Genomic DNA, 16,528 nt, shown 5'->3' with positions numbered 1-16,528 from the left:
CTCCAATAATTTGATCAAGATTGCGATTGAGTCTAACATATGTTGGAATAGCATGATCATGGTCTTCAGATTCTTCTTCTTTTTCACTTTCTTCATCCTTAGCAGAATCTACCTATTCCGGTTGAATTGGTGTTGTAGTATTCATTTCACCAACTTCTAGTTTCACCAGTTCTAGTTCCAAAATCAGAATGTAAGGTTCATCTTCCTCCTTCTCCTTACTGATTTCTCCTAAATCTTCAGGGCACTTATCCACTCGAACGTTATCACTTTCAATGATCTTATTTGTTCGGTTGTTATAACATTATCACTCTTAGCATAAAACTTACCAACGTAGTCACCTCTCTTTATAAAGCATCTACTGTCAAAAATATTAAATTAATTAACATTAGGTGATCTACCATACCAGTATTCATAAGGAGTTTTATCCTTACCTCTCTTAACCAGTATCCGGTTCATAGTGTACACAACATTGCTGACAACTTCTCTCCAAAATATCTTAGCTACACCTCCTTGTATTATCATAGTCATAGCAGCTTCAACAAATGGCTGGTTGTTCCTCTTTGCAATACCATTTTGATGTGGTATCCTAGGTGTAGAAAGTTGCCTCTTAATTCCATTGTCTTCACAGTATCTAATGAATTCCTCTAAAGTAAATTCACCACTTTGATCAGTTCTTAAGCACTTTATCTTCTCACAACTTTCTTTTTGAACTAAGGCTCTGAATGCCTTAAACTTGCTAAAGGCTTCTATTTTGTCCTTCAAGAATGTGACCCACATCATTCTTGAGCAATCATCAGTGAAGATCATAAAATACCGATCACCTTGAATACTCATAGTTGTTATTGGTCCACAAAGGTCTGTATGAACCAAATCTAGCAAATGTTCTGCTGAGAAAGATTTTGCTTTAAAATTTGAGGATGTCATCTTTCCTAACTAACATTCCTTACATAGAGCATTCACCAGTTTGTCCAACAATTGCAAACCTCTTACAGATTTGGACTTACTAACTTTTACATTGTTATCAAAATTTACATGACAAAACCTCTGATGCCAAAGCCAGCTATCATCTACTTTGGCAATTAAGTAGCTATTGACTTAAGAATTTAAATGAAATAAGTTACCTTTTGTATTCTTTCCAGTTGCAATCAGTTCACCTTTGCTTCCATAGATCTTGCACATCCCATTCTTGAATTTTAGCGGATAACCTTTGTCATTGAGTTAAGAAACACTCAAAAGATTGTGTTTCAATCCTTCAACCCAGTAGACATCATCTGCACTACTCTTTCCATTCAAAGAGATGGTTACCTTTCCTTTTACCATACATGGTGAGTCATTTCCAAATCTCACAAAACCTCCATCAAATTCCTTCAAAGCAAGAAACTTACTCCGGTCACTAGTCATGTGGTGTGAACAACCACTGTCTATAATCCAATCATCAGAACTATCCATGCGAGAGAATAATGCCTTCTGATTTGATGTCTCTTCTTTAATGGAAACAAAGAAAATGACCTCATTTGCATCTTCTTTAGACTCTTCATCTATGATTCCTCCATCCACTGTAATGAGGCAATCTCTTTTACCTTTGCCTTTGTACTTCTTATACTTCTCACATTTTTTCTCATTATTCCCATTAGGACAGTTAGCTATAATATGTCCAATCTGGTTACATGCAAAACACTTCAACGATAATTTACCTCTATACTTAGCAGTTCCTCTGGGTAATTGCTTGGCCAACAATGCTTCAAGCACAATCAGACTATCTTCATCATCAACCTCTCTACTGGATTTGGATGCATGACTATAACTAGCTTCTCTACTTTTCCTTACCAGTGGGTTAGAAACTAAAGCTCTAAATGCAGATTCAGATTTTTGATTACTTCCATCATAACCATTTAATTCAAATGTAGTTATTTTACCAATGACAGAGTCAAGAGTTACCTTTGATTTATCAATAGACTTGAGTTCCTAAATGGCTGCAACTCGGATAGCGTAGACCAGTAGAAGGGTTCTCAACACCTTGCTAACAACTATGGTATCCTCCACTGTACCACCAACACTTTTGATCTCATCGACTATCTCCTTGATCCTCTGACCACACTATTGAATATTCTCACCTTCAACTATCCGCATGGCATTAAATTTACCTCATATACTCTCCTCTTTGGCAATCTTCACATTCTCATCACCATTGTAGATATCCTCAAGTTTCTTCCACACTTCAAAAGAAGTCTCCAAACCATGGACATCAACATACTCTAAAATAAACAAGGAACTGATAATGGCCTCCAATGCTTGATTATTCTCCTATTGCTCCTTCTTTTGATCATCTGACAAAATCCCACTAGGCAAGTTATATTTAGTAACATGTTCCCAATATTGACTTCCTAAGCTCTTGATATAGATATTCATCCTATCACTCCTGATTCTGTAGTTTTCCCTATTGAATTTTGAACCTTCTTTCTTCATCATGTTCTCCTAAATATTTACCTCAAGCTATTAGGGTTAAACACAAGAGGACCTGAAATGCCTTGATAATAATTGATGATATGATGAATCAATAATGATCGGGTCAACTACTAAGAGGAAGGGGGGGGGGTTGAATCAGTAGATAGAAAGAAAACAAAACTTTCACCAAACTTAATCCCAACTCATAAAAAAATCACTGAACTAATCGGTTTAAACACTGAACCATAAACTGTTACTGCACTGTCAAGTTTACCGGCTAACTAAGATATCAAAATAATAGTGTAATTAGATCTATAACTTAGATACATTTTATCCAAAATATCAAAACACTTTATTATCATTAGTAATAGATCATTTTAGATCACTTCTATTCATCTAAACATGTCTTAGTGGTTTTACCAATTAAACATATTAACCATATAAAAAACATACACAAAATCATTCACCACTTGACATAATGATTGTTGACGTGGAAACCCAAATGAGAGAAACCATGGTGTGGATGAATACCCACAAGTATTTTGAACTCTTTTGAAGTTTGCCATGCCTTGTTAGAAGCTTTACAAAAATTTCCTCTTAAGAATAGATCCGGTCAAGGACCACCCGGCTAAGGGATTGACTACAATACCCTGTTAAGATAAATATCCTGTTAGGAGTAACCTCGGTGGAGGATTTGAAATCCAAGCTAATGGACCACTTGGTTAGAGTATTTAGATAGCACCAAGCCTATTAAAGCTTACCTAGTTAGGGGATTTAACTACTGTAATTGTTAGAGAACAATAGAGTTTTCCTAATATAGTAATAGCACTTCTCTGCTTGATCAGATCTTTTTAAGCTCATATCTTCCTTCACAACATTCTGAAGATACTCCTTCTAGTTCGGAAACAATCAACCCACCACACATAACCAAAATTTCCAACACTATTACAAAATAATTCATCAACCTTATAATCCAATACAATAGGTCAATAACACATCGCAAAACCTAAGATCTCATAGAGATTACAAACATATCGGTTCAAACTTGATCGTTGGATTACATAGTAATCATCTCCGCATAGTTCTATACTACCTCGACCGCTCCTATATCACTGCTCATCAGATCCTATAACTTATCACTCAGTTTCCACTTCATAAACAATTATCTTTATGCACTAAAATCACTTTAAAACTCATCACGTGCAACATGCATATGTGACATCATCATCTCCGATCACGATTTGATCATAGATCATCATAACCGATTGTCCAAGCTCCATTGGTTAGGGTTCAACATATCAATAGGTTAGGGTTATGGTTGATCACTCTACTTGAAATACCAATACCGGTTTCCAACATTGCTTCACTACCAGTTGCATTGCTGCATCACTATCGGTTGTAATACAACTCCATTACCGGTTACTATTGACATCAATGACAACATTATACTTCATCAATGCAATCTTCATGCAATGCTAACATGCTGATGGGATATAGATGCTAGGAACCCATGTCAAGATTATTATTCAACTATATTTAACATATTTAATGTAAACGACCTTAGGGTCTTTTGTAACTAATATAATTTCCTTATGTTTGGTCAATCTCTTGACTCGTGTAAATAAAATTTGTGTCAAATTGTAACTTCTTGTATCTATTTAGTGTAATTTGAACACGTATTAATTAATATTTAATTATGTTTAATTTGTGTATTTTATAATGCTAATGATATGGAGGTCCTTACAAATTTTTCACGACATAGCTACAATGCTTCAATATATAGACATATGGTACCGTCACACACTATCATAGGAACTCAATGGTTGGTACACCTTAGGATCATACTAGGATGTATTTGTGACACATTTATTAGGCCAAGCAAATATCTCTACCTTTATTGGGTGTTAACATGAATGGAAAAATTTATATGGAACCATGGTATGTCATCATAAGGTTCCAAAACCTTACTCACTCAAGCTAGAGATGATGCATATTTATAACATGTATCTATTGTCACATAGTATACCCAAGTGAAGGCTCCATTAGTATATTCCATATGATCCCTTCACATGTATTTTTTCAAGGAAAGATGTTTAGCCTAGTTATATTTTTCTAGTACATAATTATGATGCGTGTCCATCCTATTGATAGGATATTTCTCGCTCCATTTATCTTGACCAATGATATGTCATGTTTGACCTCCATGTGGTCCATCCTAATTGGTTGATAAATTTGATATGTTTCTTCCTCTTGTTCATAATATTTAAATCTAGTCAAATGCTTCAATCACTACTGATTACCATGCCAAATTGAGATTGAAATCCCACATTCAAATTCAATTAGTGTCTACCTACAAGCCATTAATTCACAAGAGTGTGTTTGATAATTTTACTATCTACTACAATTATCACCATTAACACCCTCATGTTCATCCAACCATAATTTTTTAAGCTCAAAGACTTACAATATCATCTAATGCATTCTGGCATGGATTCAAAAGGGAAGAATGTATCCCATTCTAATCTAATGGTCATAAATATCTTCATTCGTCAATCCACCATATATCAATTTTTTCAAGCAATCTTCTCTTTTTCCTTACACTCAAACTCAATGTTATCAATTATAGGGCTTGATTAAATGATATGCATGTCCTATCTAACATCTTTAATCATCAAAAAATACGTTAGATGGGGCTCCTATTAGATCGTTCAAGGGTTAAATGTGGCACTATGGTTTTAGGTCTCTAGATTGCTTTATGTCTTCCTGATGTCTAGAGATGATAAATTGGATGTTAAGTATTATTGTAAAGTGGTGGACTATTTTATTTTCTTTGATATACATTTTGTTTTCTTTGGAATACATTTTATTTTGATGCATTATACAACTATAAACATGCTTATGCCATTGTATGAATAATTTAGTCATTTAACCTCTTTTCTCATTGGATGTGCTATGTAATTTTCTCCTACCTTCATTTTTAATTGTATCTCTATTATGTTCTATGCCGGTGTGTTGTGTTAATTACATTTTTAGGCATTGGTTATGAATCTTTATTTCCTTCTATTTCTTTGTTTGCATGTATGGGAACTAGGCTGATTCTCTTTTCTAGTGATTTATCTATCTTCCAAGGGTGCATTGGGGAGGGTCAGAGGATATAGTAGCTATAAACCCAACGAAATAGTCTAATATATATCTTGCATAATGGTTCATATGTAGGGAACATTAGTTTCCCAAGATTAGTTGTTGTTGAATTATCACAAGAGATAGTTATTGCAGGGGCCTATTATTCTAAGGGTTGTTTATCTATCATAGAATTTTAGAAATATTAACCTTCATACATACCCTAGAAGCTACCATTAAGAGAATTGCGTGATTCTTGTGATTTCTTTCATTGATGCATTGTGTTGTTCAAGTGGGAAGACCACCATCTAACCCTAGTGTATCACATGCTCATTCATTTTTTGCATTCTCTCTCCACTTTTCTCTTGGAAACTCATAGAATACAATTAGAATAGGGTTTCTAAGTGTTGGGATGGACTAATACTCTATATCTTGACTAGAAAGGAAGTTGTGCTTCAAACATTCAATCTCACTTGCAAAGATCCTACACTTTGAGGTTGTTTTCTTTGTTTCATTGTGTAATACCCTAAAAATGGTCACCTAAACCATGGGCCCCTAATCTCGACAACATCACCAAGGTCCTAACCAAAGGAAATTAAATCAACATTGAGCACCTAATTAATTAATTCTTCAATCATTAATGTCACATGACAAATTAATCACTCTGAATTAATTAGATATTAATTAATTGATCATTTCAAAAAAATCATTTTTAAACAATTATCCTATTTATTTGTATTGAATATCGTAGCATATTTAATTAAATAAATCAATTTTCCATTAAATCATAAAAAAAGAATTAATTTGAAAAATCAAATTATAAATTGAGAAAATAAATCAAATGGAGATAATCTTGAAAATCAAATTAAAAATTGATGAATAGTCTCAGAGAAAGCAATTAAAACAATTAAATATCAAAATTGAATGAAATAGAGAATAAATCAGTTTTTTTTTATTTTATCTTAATTTTAGTTCAATTTCGTTTAAAACTAAGAAAAGCAGCCAATCACATCAATTCACCTAGATTGTGCTTCCTCTTGGAAAATCTTGACCGCTCATCATCATTTGATCTTAGCCATTGGTTTCTTTCTAAATTTTCTATAAATTCAGGCTCTCATCTCTCATTCAATGATCCTGGAGAATATATTGTTATTATGTTGTTTTTGCTCTAGGTTCATTGAGATTTGTGCATTGAGATATTTTCATATTAGTTATTACATATTTATTAAATCATCTAGCTTAATATTGCTTAAATCATGTTAGATTAATCTTGCATATCTTGCATTCATCTATCTTAAATCTTGCATCTATTTAGCTCAATCTTATGCTCATATAGATTAAATCCTTCGTTTAGATTGTTGTCTAGTCACTGGTATTGCATATGAAATATGAGAGCAAGACTAAACTCGCATCTACTAGAAGGCAATAGGTCGCTTTGTAATGGTTTATTGTTCATTATTGATTATTGGTTTACTAACCATGCATCTAATGACTTAATTGAAGTGTTGTGTATTCATATACAAATATAGATACAATCCACTTTTCAGATACATACATTGGAATGTTGGACCTAGTCTAGAGAGGTACAATTTCATGTGGCAATAATTTTTATTATACCTAGAGGGACCCTCTAAAAGAAAAATTTAATTTCACCACCCTAAGGAAGTGGTGCTACTCTCACTTTTAAGTTTCCATTCTTAAAGAGGCATTCAAAAGTACCTAGCAACTCTAAATACAACTCAATATCTTGGTTCTATATAGGATTATAATATTTATGTCCAAAATCTAGAACAAATAATCTTTAAGAGGTATTTTTCAATACATTTAACTATCCTCTTTCATGTCTAGAAGTAGATATTCTTGTCTCCAACAACGAAAATCAAAGATTCTCAAAGTTCTTCTCCTAGATCTCACTCTAAATCCCCATTTAAAAGGCTACCATAACCTAGGACTCTTGACATTCAATTAAAGAGAACACTGCTTCATATGAATTCACAAAGAAATCAGGTACTTGTCATTTTTAATTGTGGTAGTGTCCTTATTTTAACACAAAGAAATGACATACCAATAGTTGCCCTAAAAAGTAGACACTACTTTACTAATGAGATAGCCATTACTCTAAAGAAAATAATTAATTGATTTTTACATCAACATTTCAAATCAGTCTCTATAATTAATGCTTTCAGAAATCCAACACACAATTTTTTCTCAAAGGCTTCTCAAGTTAATTATGAATGTTAAGACAATGTTTGTCTCCATTGTATGATGGAAAGAGTGCTGGGAGTAATGAGATTCTATCGGATGGCATTAAAGGGGAATGTGATATTCCTTATGCAATGGATCGAATGTAGAGACTATGTGGGAATGATGCCTTGGAGTTCAAGCCTGAGAGATGGTTTAACGAGGATAGCATATTCCAGCCTTAATCTCCATTTAATTAAATTCATAGCATTTCAGCATGTATGCTTAACCATTTGAAATTTTATAATAAGTAAAATTTTGTGTTTTACTGACTTTGATTTGATATGGAATGGGCCTTGAAATTGCATGGGAAAGGAGTCAGCCTACTTGCCAATGAAGATGGAAATAATTTAGGCTCAAATATTTTAATTTCTTTTGTAGATTCAGATGACCTTTGTTGATACATTAAGATGGGTATAGTTGATATCTACATTTAGATTTAAATGGTCATAGATGATATCTACATTTAGATTTAAATGGTCATAGTTGATAGCTACAGTTTGCAATGATGATTTTTTTAATCATTTATTATCTTTTATGATCTTATATATTTAATATTTTGATATTTGATATCTCTAACCAATCTTTTACATAATTTTTTAACATATACGTATGCTTATTGATTCTCTCTTAATTTTTTTTTAATAGCAGGAAAAACCTTCTTTGGGTTGGGCTAATGTTAGGTAAACATATCGTGTGACTAACCATGCTGAGTGCAGGTGTTGCTGTCTGGAAAATAGGTTATACGATCTATGAGACCGATTACAACAAACTTAAACATGAATCTGTCCTTCAACTTACCTGATTGCCACGATTAAAAGGACAGTTGATGTAAGAGTAATCAATGTGTTCCCAAAGCAAGTATTCATTCCGAGAGCAAATTATTACGTTGATATGAGATTTTTCGTGTAGCTTTTTACAGTTCATGCCCTTTCCTGTCATTTCTGTGGCACTTAAAGGAACAATCAATCTGCCTACATTGATATAAGAAGACGACCTAGATCCATATTGTAAACCGTCTTTATGTGAAAGGAAATACTTTACATTAAATGAAAAGCTGAACGGTAATGCCTAGTGGCAATTATATCCATTTCATACACTTGGAAAAGCAGGGATCGAGAGGCCACAGAAAAAATTATTTTGTCAGACCAGTTGAAAATAAGCTTTGGATTCGAAAGCAACTAAATATTCTTTACATACAATCGATATCGCTACCAGATTTTTACAGTTACACAGAGAAAATCAAACACAATTTTGAGGTTACCAAAGATTGTGAGAAAGTTTAAAGCACAAAGATTCTCTCTCGATTGAGACACAAGGGTTCAGTTCTTTTCTACAATCGTCCTCATATTCACAACTTTTAAGCTTTGTAATGCTATGCTATTAAAAACTAATAAGAAATTTATATTCATATATTCGAAGGATACATCCCTGTGGGAACGCAAGACGAGCTCCTCCAGCAGTCACCATGAAGTTTGAGAATCTCCCTTGCCTTGCACTTAGTTTTGGGCGTGCAATCGACCTGCAGGAGCATCAACAGCTTCGTCACGGCGCCCGCATGCAAAATCTCGTTCAAAACACGCTCAGATGGAGAGAATTGGCAAAGCGACCAAAGGATCCGAACAGCTTTCTCATTTACCATTTGAGATACTCGAAATATCTTCTTAGAGACCATAGGGATGCCCATGGCATGGTCGACCATGGCAACCCTTCCTTCGGCGCATCTACATAACAAGTCAAGAAGACATAACATTCTCTCGCAGGTGCTCTTCCTCTCCAACGTCTGCTCGGCAAGAGATTCGATCAAGATGGAGACTGCCCCTGCCTCGATGGCTTTCACTCTGCTGCGCCGGCTGTTGATGCTCATTGCAATTAGCATTTCCAGGGCGGCTACTGTAGCTTTGTGGCACACCTCCTCCGTCAGAAGCTCCAGCAATCCTTCCGTCAAATCATCGTTGCCGTTCACTACAATCCGTTCCACGCCTTTCATTGACGCTTTCTGTAATAGCACGGCCGCATGAACCCGAGCGTTGGTGGTGCCCCTCTTGAGAATAGAACCAAGGGCAGCCAGGCACCTAGTGGTGGCAAGCGTCTCTACGGATTCGTCGGGCAAATGAAGAGCATGGAGAATCCCCAAGGCTTCCTCGCATGTTACCGCGACATCGTAGTAGCAACCGGTTTCCTCGGCTTCTTCAGATTGGCTTTCAATGACGTCGATCAACACAGCCGGTGCTTTCGATGACCCGATGCACCGTCTGTTATCCTCATTTTTTTCGGCCAGAGTCCTCAAGATTTTCAGGACCTTGACAAGAAAAGGCGGCGGCGGGGAGGCCTCAATATCTCGCAGCAATTCGTTGAGGTGATTCCTATCCAGCGGCTCGTCGGGTGGGGCGATGAGTGGGACACCCATGGAAGAGTTGGCGATGCACCACTGCTGAATGAGTCGGCACAGGGTATGATTGGGTGTGAGGTCTCGATTATCTAGGACTCGCATTGTGGCGGGACAGGTGTTCTTCTGTAACTTATATATCCATTTCTCGATGCTCTCCCTGTCGTAGGTTACGCCCGTGCAGACAGTTACAGGATCGCGCATGATTTGCATCGATATCGAACAAACAAAATAGGAAGGGACTTCGACCTGCGGATCCATTCTTACAAACTACCTATATTGATCTATGGTTGTTTTTGTCCTAGAGGGTTGTCAAATATTTCTGTTATGAATTGAATTTATGAGTTCAGGAGAGATCTGTGGAGATTTTTATACCAAGTAAATGCATAATTGAGGACGGCAAACGGATTGTGAGGAAGTTTCCGTGGTGTTTGGAGCATTAATATTTTTCGTCGAAAGAGTCACGCAAGGATGTGGTCGTTTGTAGAAAGTCAAATATTGCTTGCGGTGTGACCCTTAAACAAGCTACGTGTTCAACGGCTGCAACACTTGTACAACTAAATTCGTGGAATAACTTAGGCCGCCCACAGAGTTACTTTGCTTTTGGCTCTTACCGTGAAAAATAATTAATGAAATCATGGACGACGTCACAAAATAAAAAGTAAAGAGACATTGTTCGATCTTAAAAATAGTATTTAAAACCAGAGTTTTTCGGTTGAAAAAGTAAGGGGGATATGAGTTTTCCCGTGTTACCAGAGAGATCTAGTAGTGTTTCAGAGACACATTTTGTGCGGTCAAAGAAAGAGGTTTGTAGACAATGAAAACTATTTAAACAAGTTTAGACAGAAATTTTTAATAACTTTTAATTTAATTGTTTATTTTAATTTATTATATTTAAAAATGTTTCAGACATACTAAATTAATATATCAAAACATCAAATAAAATTGTAAAACATATCTCAACATAATTAAATGTTACAATTCAGTTAAAAAACTTCAACTTATTAAGATATATTAATTTGTTTTCTCTATAAAATAAATTTGAAATACTAGAATCCTACACAACCCTTTCACATTGCCTTATGAGAGTCCAGATAAATTAAGAACTCAAAATCGTCATGTCGCTGGTTTTTGGTGTTGCAAATTTACTTCGTTTAAAAGCACTTTTCAGTTAGCACGGGCAAATTTTGAAGAGTAATATCTATCCATTATCAGCTGTTTACAGAGCGCTATAATTCACGTGACAGAAGGGAGCGGTAGCAGGACTTCGTGAGTGTTGATGGATTAAAGTAATTACTAGGGGGAAGTACGCACAGAGATTTTGTGATCAGTAATTAACGTATCAGTGATGACACATTATCGCAGACAAAACCATACTTTTCATTATTTATGTGGGCATGAATAAAAGCGAGAGAGTTGCGTTGGATTGGAAGAAGTCAGATGCTCTCTTTATTATTATTACATTCTTATCCCCAAATTGCTGTGAAGGATAACCAATTTGTAATATGTCCATGTTGATTGAGCAGATGACTTGGTATGCTGCAAGTCTCATAGGTGTCGACTTAATTGGCATACTAACAATTACGTGCGATTGTGGAATTACTTTTACGATGATGTGGTGAGCATATGTGGGAGTGAGGCATTGGGGTTTTTCTTAAAGATATATTAGATTGGTATCATAGGTTAGTCAGTCTTAAATCACACATATTAAGCAACATATTAAGTCTAGAGAATGCCAGTCAATTTTGAGTGTTTAGCACTTTTATTTCTAGAAGTGTGAGCTTAGTGTGTGTGATTTAAGTTGTTCAATATAGGTCTATTGGTTGAGGTGTGCTTACTAGAAATGTATATTTCCTAATAAGACATGTTGTACAACTATTGGAACATGTGTGGTTTTCCTTAGAGAGAAAATATATATCTTTGTGTTGTTTAGAGGATTTAGTTGATGCTTTGGCATATAGTTCTTGAAAACCCTAATGATATCATGGATGTTATTACAAATACTTGGTTTGGTTAATCATCTATCCTTAAGATGTAATAGCTACAATTGTATTAAGACTAGGAACTAAGTGCAAAGCTTTGTCTTCTACTTAATAGTTGGTGAACCACTTTACTTGACATAGGAGCTGACCAAATGTGTCAATAGTATATAGGCAAAGAAGAGTTCCCAATGAACATTCTTTCCATAGTTTGACAAGCAATATGTAGGTGGAGTTGTGATGCGTATCTTGAATATAACTAGCTGTATGTTATGTTCTTCTTTGGTATTGGGTAGCAAGTGCAAAGATTGAATTAAACTTTAGAACATAAATACCACAACCACACTAAAAGCGTATTGTATGTGATGATGCCCTAGGAGTATTATGTACATCTACATTGGGATTATATCACATACTATTTCTTATTGAAATGGTTTAATATAATATGTGAATTAACATTAGAGAGTTACTTTTATCCTTCATTATTCTTAGGAGTTGAGTCATCTAATTTTGTAGGGATGAGAATGAGACATGATTTGTAAATTTATTTTTTAAAGAAACCACAATCTTTATATGTTCAAAATCAACCATGAACTCCAAAGGTTTCCCCTTTATCCACGTCTTTTGTCTAGAATATTCAATCTGATTTAGCTTCCTTAGGTGAAAGGGTCGTTTCTTGGTGCAGGGGCACAGTTGGGTTAATGGGACCCATTCAGTGTGTTTGTTTTTGGTTTCATGTTTTGTTGTTCATGTTGGATGTAATAGGTCTCAGGGACCATCTTCAAACTTTTGGAGTCCTTTTGTCTCTTTTGAAAGGCCTTGGTGCCAATTTGTTGAATGTACTCAAATAGGGATATCCTAGTCAAACTAGGTCAATGCCTCCCAAAGTGTGGTATGGGAGTATCTTTGATGTATTTGGTGTTTATGTACCCTAGTTGAGATGTCTTCAAGGTTCCTAGGGGTCATTGGTGTCAAATATGCAAAATGTGCATTTTTTGTAAAAGTTGCTTGACAACTTTTCGACATTGTCAAGATGCTTAGCATACCAAAGGTAGTTGTACGGATAACCAATTCAAATGGTGGTTATAACCATTGAGTTTGGATTAATTTAGACCCTTCAAATGTTTGGAAGGGGTTGGTTGATTGTATTATATCGAGAACTCAAAGTTTGAAGGCAATTCATGAACATTTTCTCTGCAATTTGTAGAAAAATAGGCTGCACTTTGACTCATAACTCTCTATTTGGATGAATTATAACTCAAGGCTGGACTTTTTGGAAAGGTCTCTGAGTTACCTTTCATTTGGCACTAGTTTGGATTTATTTCATTTGTTTATTGCATTCTACAAGTGATTTTGTCTAAACTGGTCTAAAACCCTAAGTTTGGAGGGTTTTAACAAGAATTATGAATATGCACTCATTCCACTAATGGATTGACTCAAGAGTTGGTGAAATGATGGGTATGAGGGTGCTTCAGATGGGTTTTTAACCATTTTTTCAGAGGAGGAGTTCAAGTGGGGTTTTGAGCAATTGAGGGCCTAATATCTCCATGTATTAGGTCGGTTTGACAAGGTTGAGTGATTTGTTGATGGTTTTGTCACCAAAACAACCAATGAGGCCAAAAAACCTATGAAATCCATTTATTGTTTTCATCCCCTTACCTTCTAAATTGGTTGTAAAGGGTAGTGGAGAGTCTAAGAGGTGGCTATAGTGCATTTGGAGGCCTAATTGGGGTTTTGTAGGACTGTAACAGTCTGATTTTGAGCACCTTAGTCCATAGTACCCCACCTTGGTTTTCATATATATTTTACAAATTCGAAAAGGGTATCTCAAAATTATTTCATTTCATTCCTTATATCAATAAATCAAAAGATATGATGAAATTTGTCTCCGAATAGGGCTACTAAAGTCTAGGCCCATATGATGCTTTTGGTGTTGGATGATCTAGCAGGGCTTGATCCCAAGGGTGAGATTGGTTTTTATGAGTCCAAATAGGTCAGAGGACATGTTGTAACTCCTTCCCCAAGTCCTTCTTGTGTATCTTTCTATGATGTTTCATTGAGCCATGGTGAAGCATTGTCTAGGGTAGAGTCCCGAATGATCAAATATTGTTCAAATTATGGTGGGGTATGAAATTTGATTCCTGGGAGTTGTGAGACATCTTAGACCCTCTACATCATAGTGGTATCAGAGCCACATATGGTTTGGTAAGGGAAAGCACTAGTGTGTGAAGAAAAGAAAGTGAATTTTGAGTAGGAAATATGCCTCCAAAGGCTGGATCAATAGTAGCTAGGGAGTTGAAAGCCCTAAGAGAAGAGGTAGAAGCATTGAAGCCCAAATAGAGAATGAGAGATAGAAGTGAAGATAGTGATAGTGACCCCGAAGGGGAAGAAGGAGGAGAAGGTGAAGGTGAGACCCCTCCTACAAGACCTTAGGAAGATGAGATCCCTCATGAAGAAAGAAGGTTCATCAATCCCTTGAAGTCGATAAAAGGGGATGTTGTTGATGTGAAGATGGAGCTTCCAATGGATGGAGACAAAATGGATGCTGAGGAGTTGATAGAGTGGACTTATGCCTTAAACAACTATTTTGAGTACAAGGAGGTGCCTGAAGATAAGAAGGTAAAATTTGTCATGACCAAGTTGAATGTTTATGCCTTGACATGGTGGAACTACACCCAAGGACAAAGGGTGAAACAAAACAAATCCATGATCAATTCATGAGATAGGATGGTGAAAAAACTGAAGGGACACTTTTTATCTTTTGATTATGAAGTTTAGGTGTTCAGGAGGATGCAAAACTTGAATCAGAAAAACAGGGATGTGGCTACCTACACTAAGGAGTTCCTTAAACTCAACATGAGATCAGGACATGTGGAGAATGAAAGAGAAAAGGTTCCTAGATACCTAAATTGCCTGAGGTTCAATATCCAAGATGAGATCAACCTTCTTGTTCCTAAGACTGTGGATGAGTGTTTTCAAGTTGCATTGAGGGCGGAAGAAAAGTTGAAGAGGAAGAGTGACCAACAAGGTAGAGGAAGAGATAGGTGTTTTAGATGGAGAGGAAACTTTGGGGGCAGAAATCAGTCCCAAAGACAACAAGGAGAGTAAAATCTAAATGAACAAAATGGAGACTCAAATAGTGGAGGAAATTTTAGAGGGAGAAGGCCTAATGGAAGAGGAAGGAATGTTGGACCATGAAGAGGTTCAAGTAATTTCACTAGTAGATGTTATAATTGTAACCAAGTAGGGCATTTGACCTTCAAATGTCTTGAAAATAAAGCCTCTACTTCTCATGGAGGAAATAGGAGGAATAAACTAGTGCAATCTGAGGAAGATAGACAAAGTGTCAATGCACCACCCAAACCCACAAATCTAGAATATGGAGAGAGCCTAATGATGAGGAGAACACTTTTGAAGGTTCCAAGCACCAAGGAGCCACCACAGAGGAAGTCATATTTTTGGAATTCTTGTAAATCTAGACGGAAGGTATGTAAAATTATAGTTGATTCAGGATCCATAGATAATTTGGTGTCAGTAGAAATGGTTGAGAAATTAGGATTGAAGCAAATTTCTCAACCATTACAAGGTGTCTTGGTGGAGTAGGAGTCAACAAGTTCTTGTAACTGAGCAATCTTGGGTAGAATTTTAGATTGGGGGGTATAGGGATAGAATCCTATGTGATGTGATTCCCATGGATGCTTGCCATTTGCTTCTAGGAGGTCCATGGTAGTATGACCTTAATGCTCAACATGATGGGCAGAAAAATACTTACACTATAACCAAAATTGGTGAGTCTTTCACTTTGAACCCTTTGCCGGATGAGAGTGGAATAGACAAGTTGTCTCTAGTGTCATGGTGGTAGGTGAGAAGGATTTTTTGATAATCTTGAAGGAAGAGGGTGGACAAGGGTTTGCCTTGATATTGAAGCCAAAAGATGAATCAGATTTGCTAACAAGTAAGGGGAGCTTCACTCCTAAAGAGGTATTGCAATTGATGGAGAAATAAAAAGGTATAGTAGTTGACGAAATGCCTAACAACCTACCTCTAATTAGAGATTTCAGCAATCATATAGACCTTATTCTAGGTGCCACACTCCCTATTAAGGCTTCCTATAAGATGACACCTTCCCAAAATGAAGAAATTGCCAGGCAACTCCAAGAATTGTTAGATAAGGGTTTGGTGAGGAAGAGTTTGAGTCCATTTGTAGTACCCACCATCCTAGCACCCAAAAAGAATGGTAAATAGAGACTTTGTATAGATTCGAGAGCCATTAATAGGATCACTATCAAATATAGATTCCCAATACCACAGATTGAAGACCAAATGGACTTTTTGGGGGGACTATGTTACTTTT

The 16,528-nt window shown here is 35.9% G+C and overlaps 1 protein-coding gene across 1 annotated transcript; it reads right to left on the bottom strand.

Annotated features, from left to right (window-relative positions):
- Nucleotides 1-9,087: 9,087 nt before the first annotated feature.
- On the bottom strand, nt 9,088-10,587 carry LOC131038160 (E3 ubiquitin-protein ligase PUB22). Its single transcript, XM_057970506.2, has one exon. It carries the CDS (start codon nt 10,454-10,456, stop codon nt 9,215-9,217), a length of 1,242 nt encoding a protein of 413 aa, XP_057826489.2. The 5' UTR covers nt 10,457-10,587; the 3' UTR covers nt 9,088-9,214.
- Nucleotides 10,588-16,528: the final 5,941 nt, after the last annotated feature.

The sequence above is a fragment of the Cryptomeria japonica genome, chromosome 11 (assembly GCF_030272615.1).
Source record: "Cryptomeria japonica chromosome 11, Sugi_1.0, whole genome shotgun sequence".
In the NCBI taxonomy this organism is placed as follows: Eukaryota; Viridiplantae; Streptophyta; class Pinopsida; order Cupressales; family Cupressaceae; genus Cryptomeria; species Cryptomeria japonica.
This window is presented reverse-complemented; position numbering and strand designations above follow the sequence as displayed.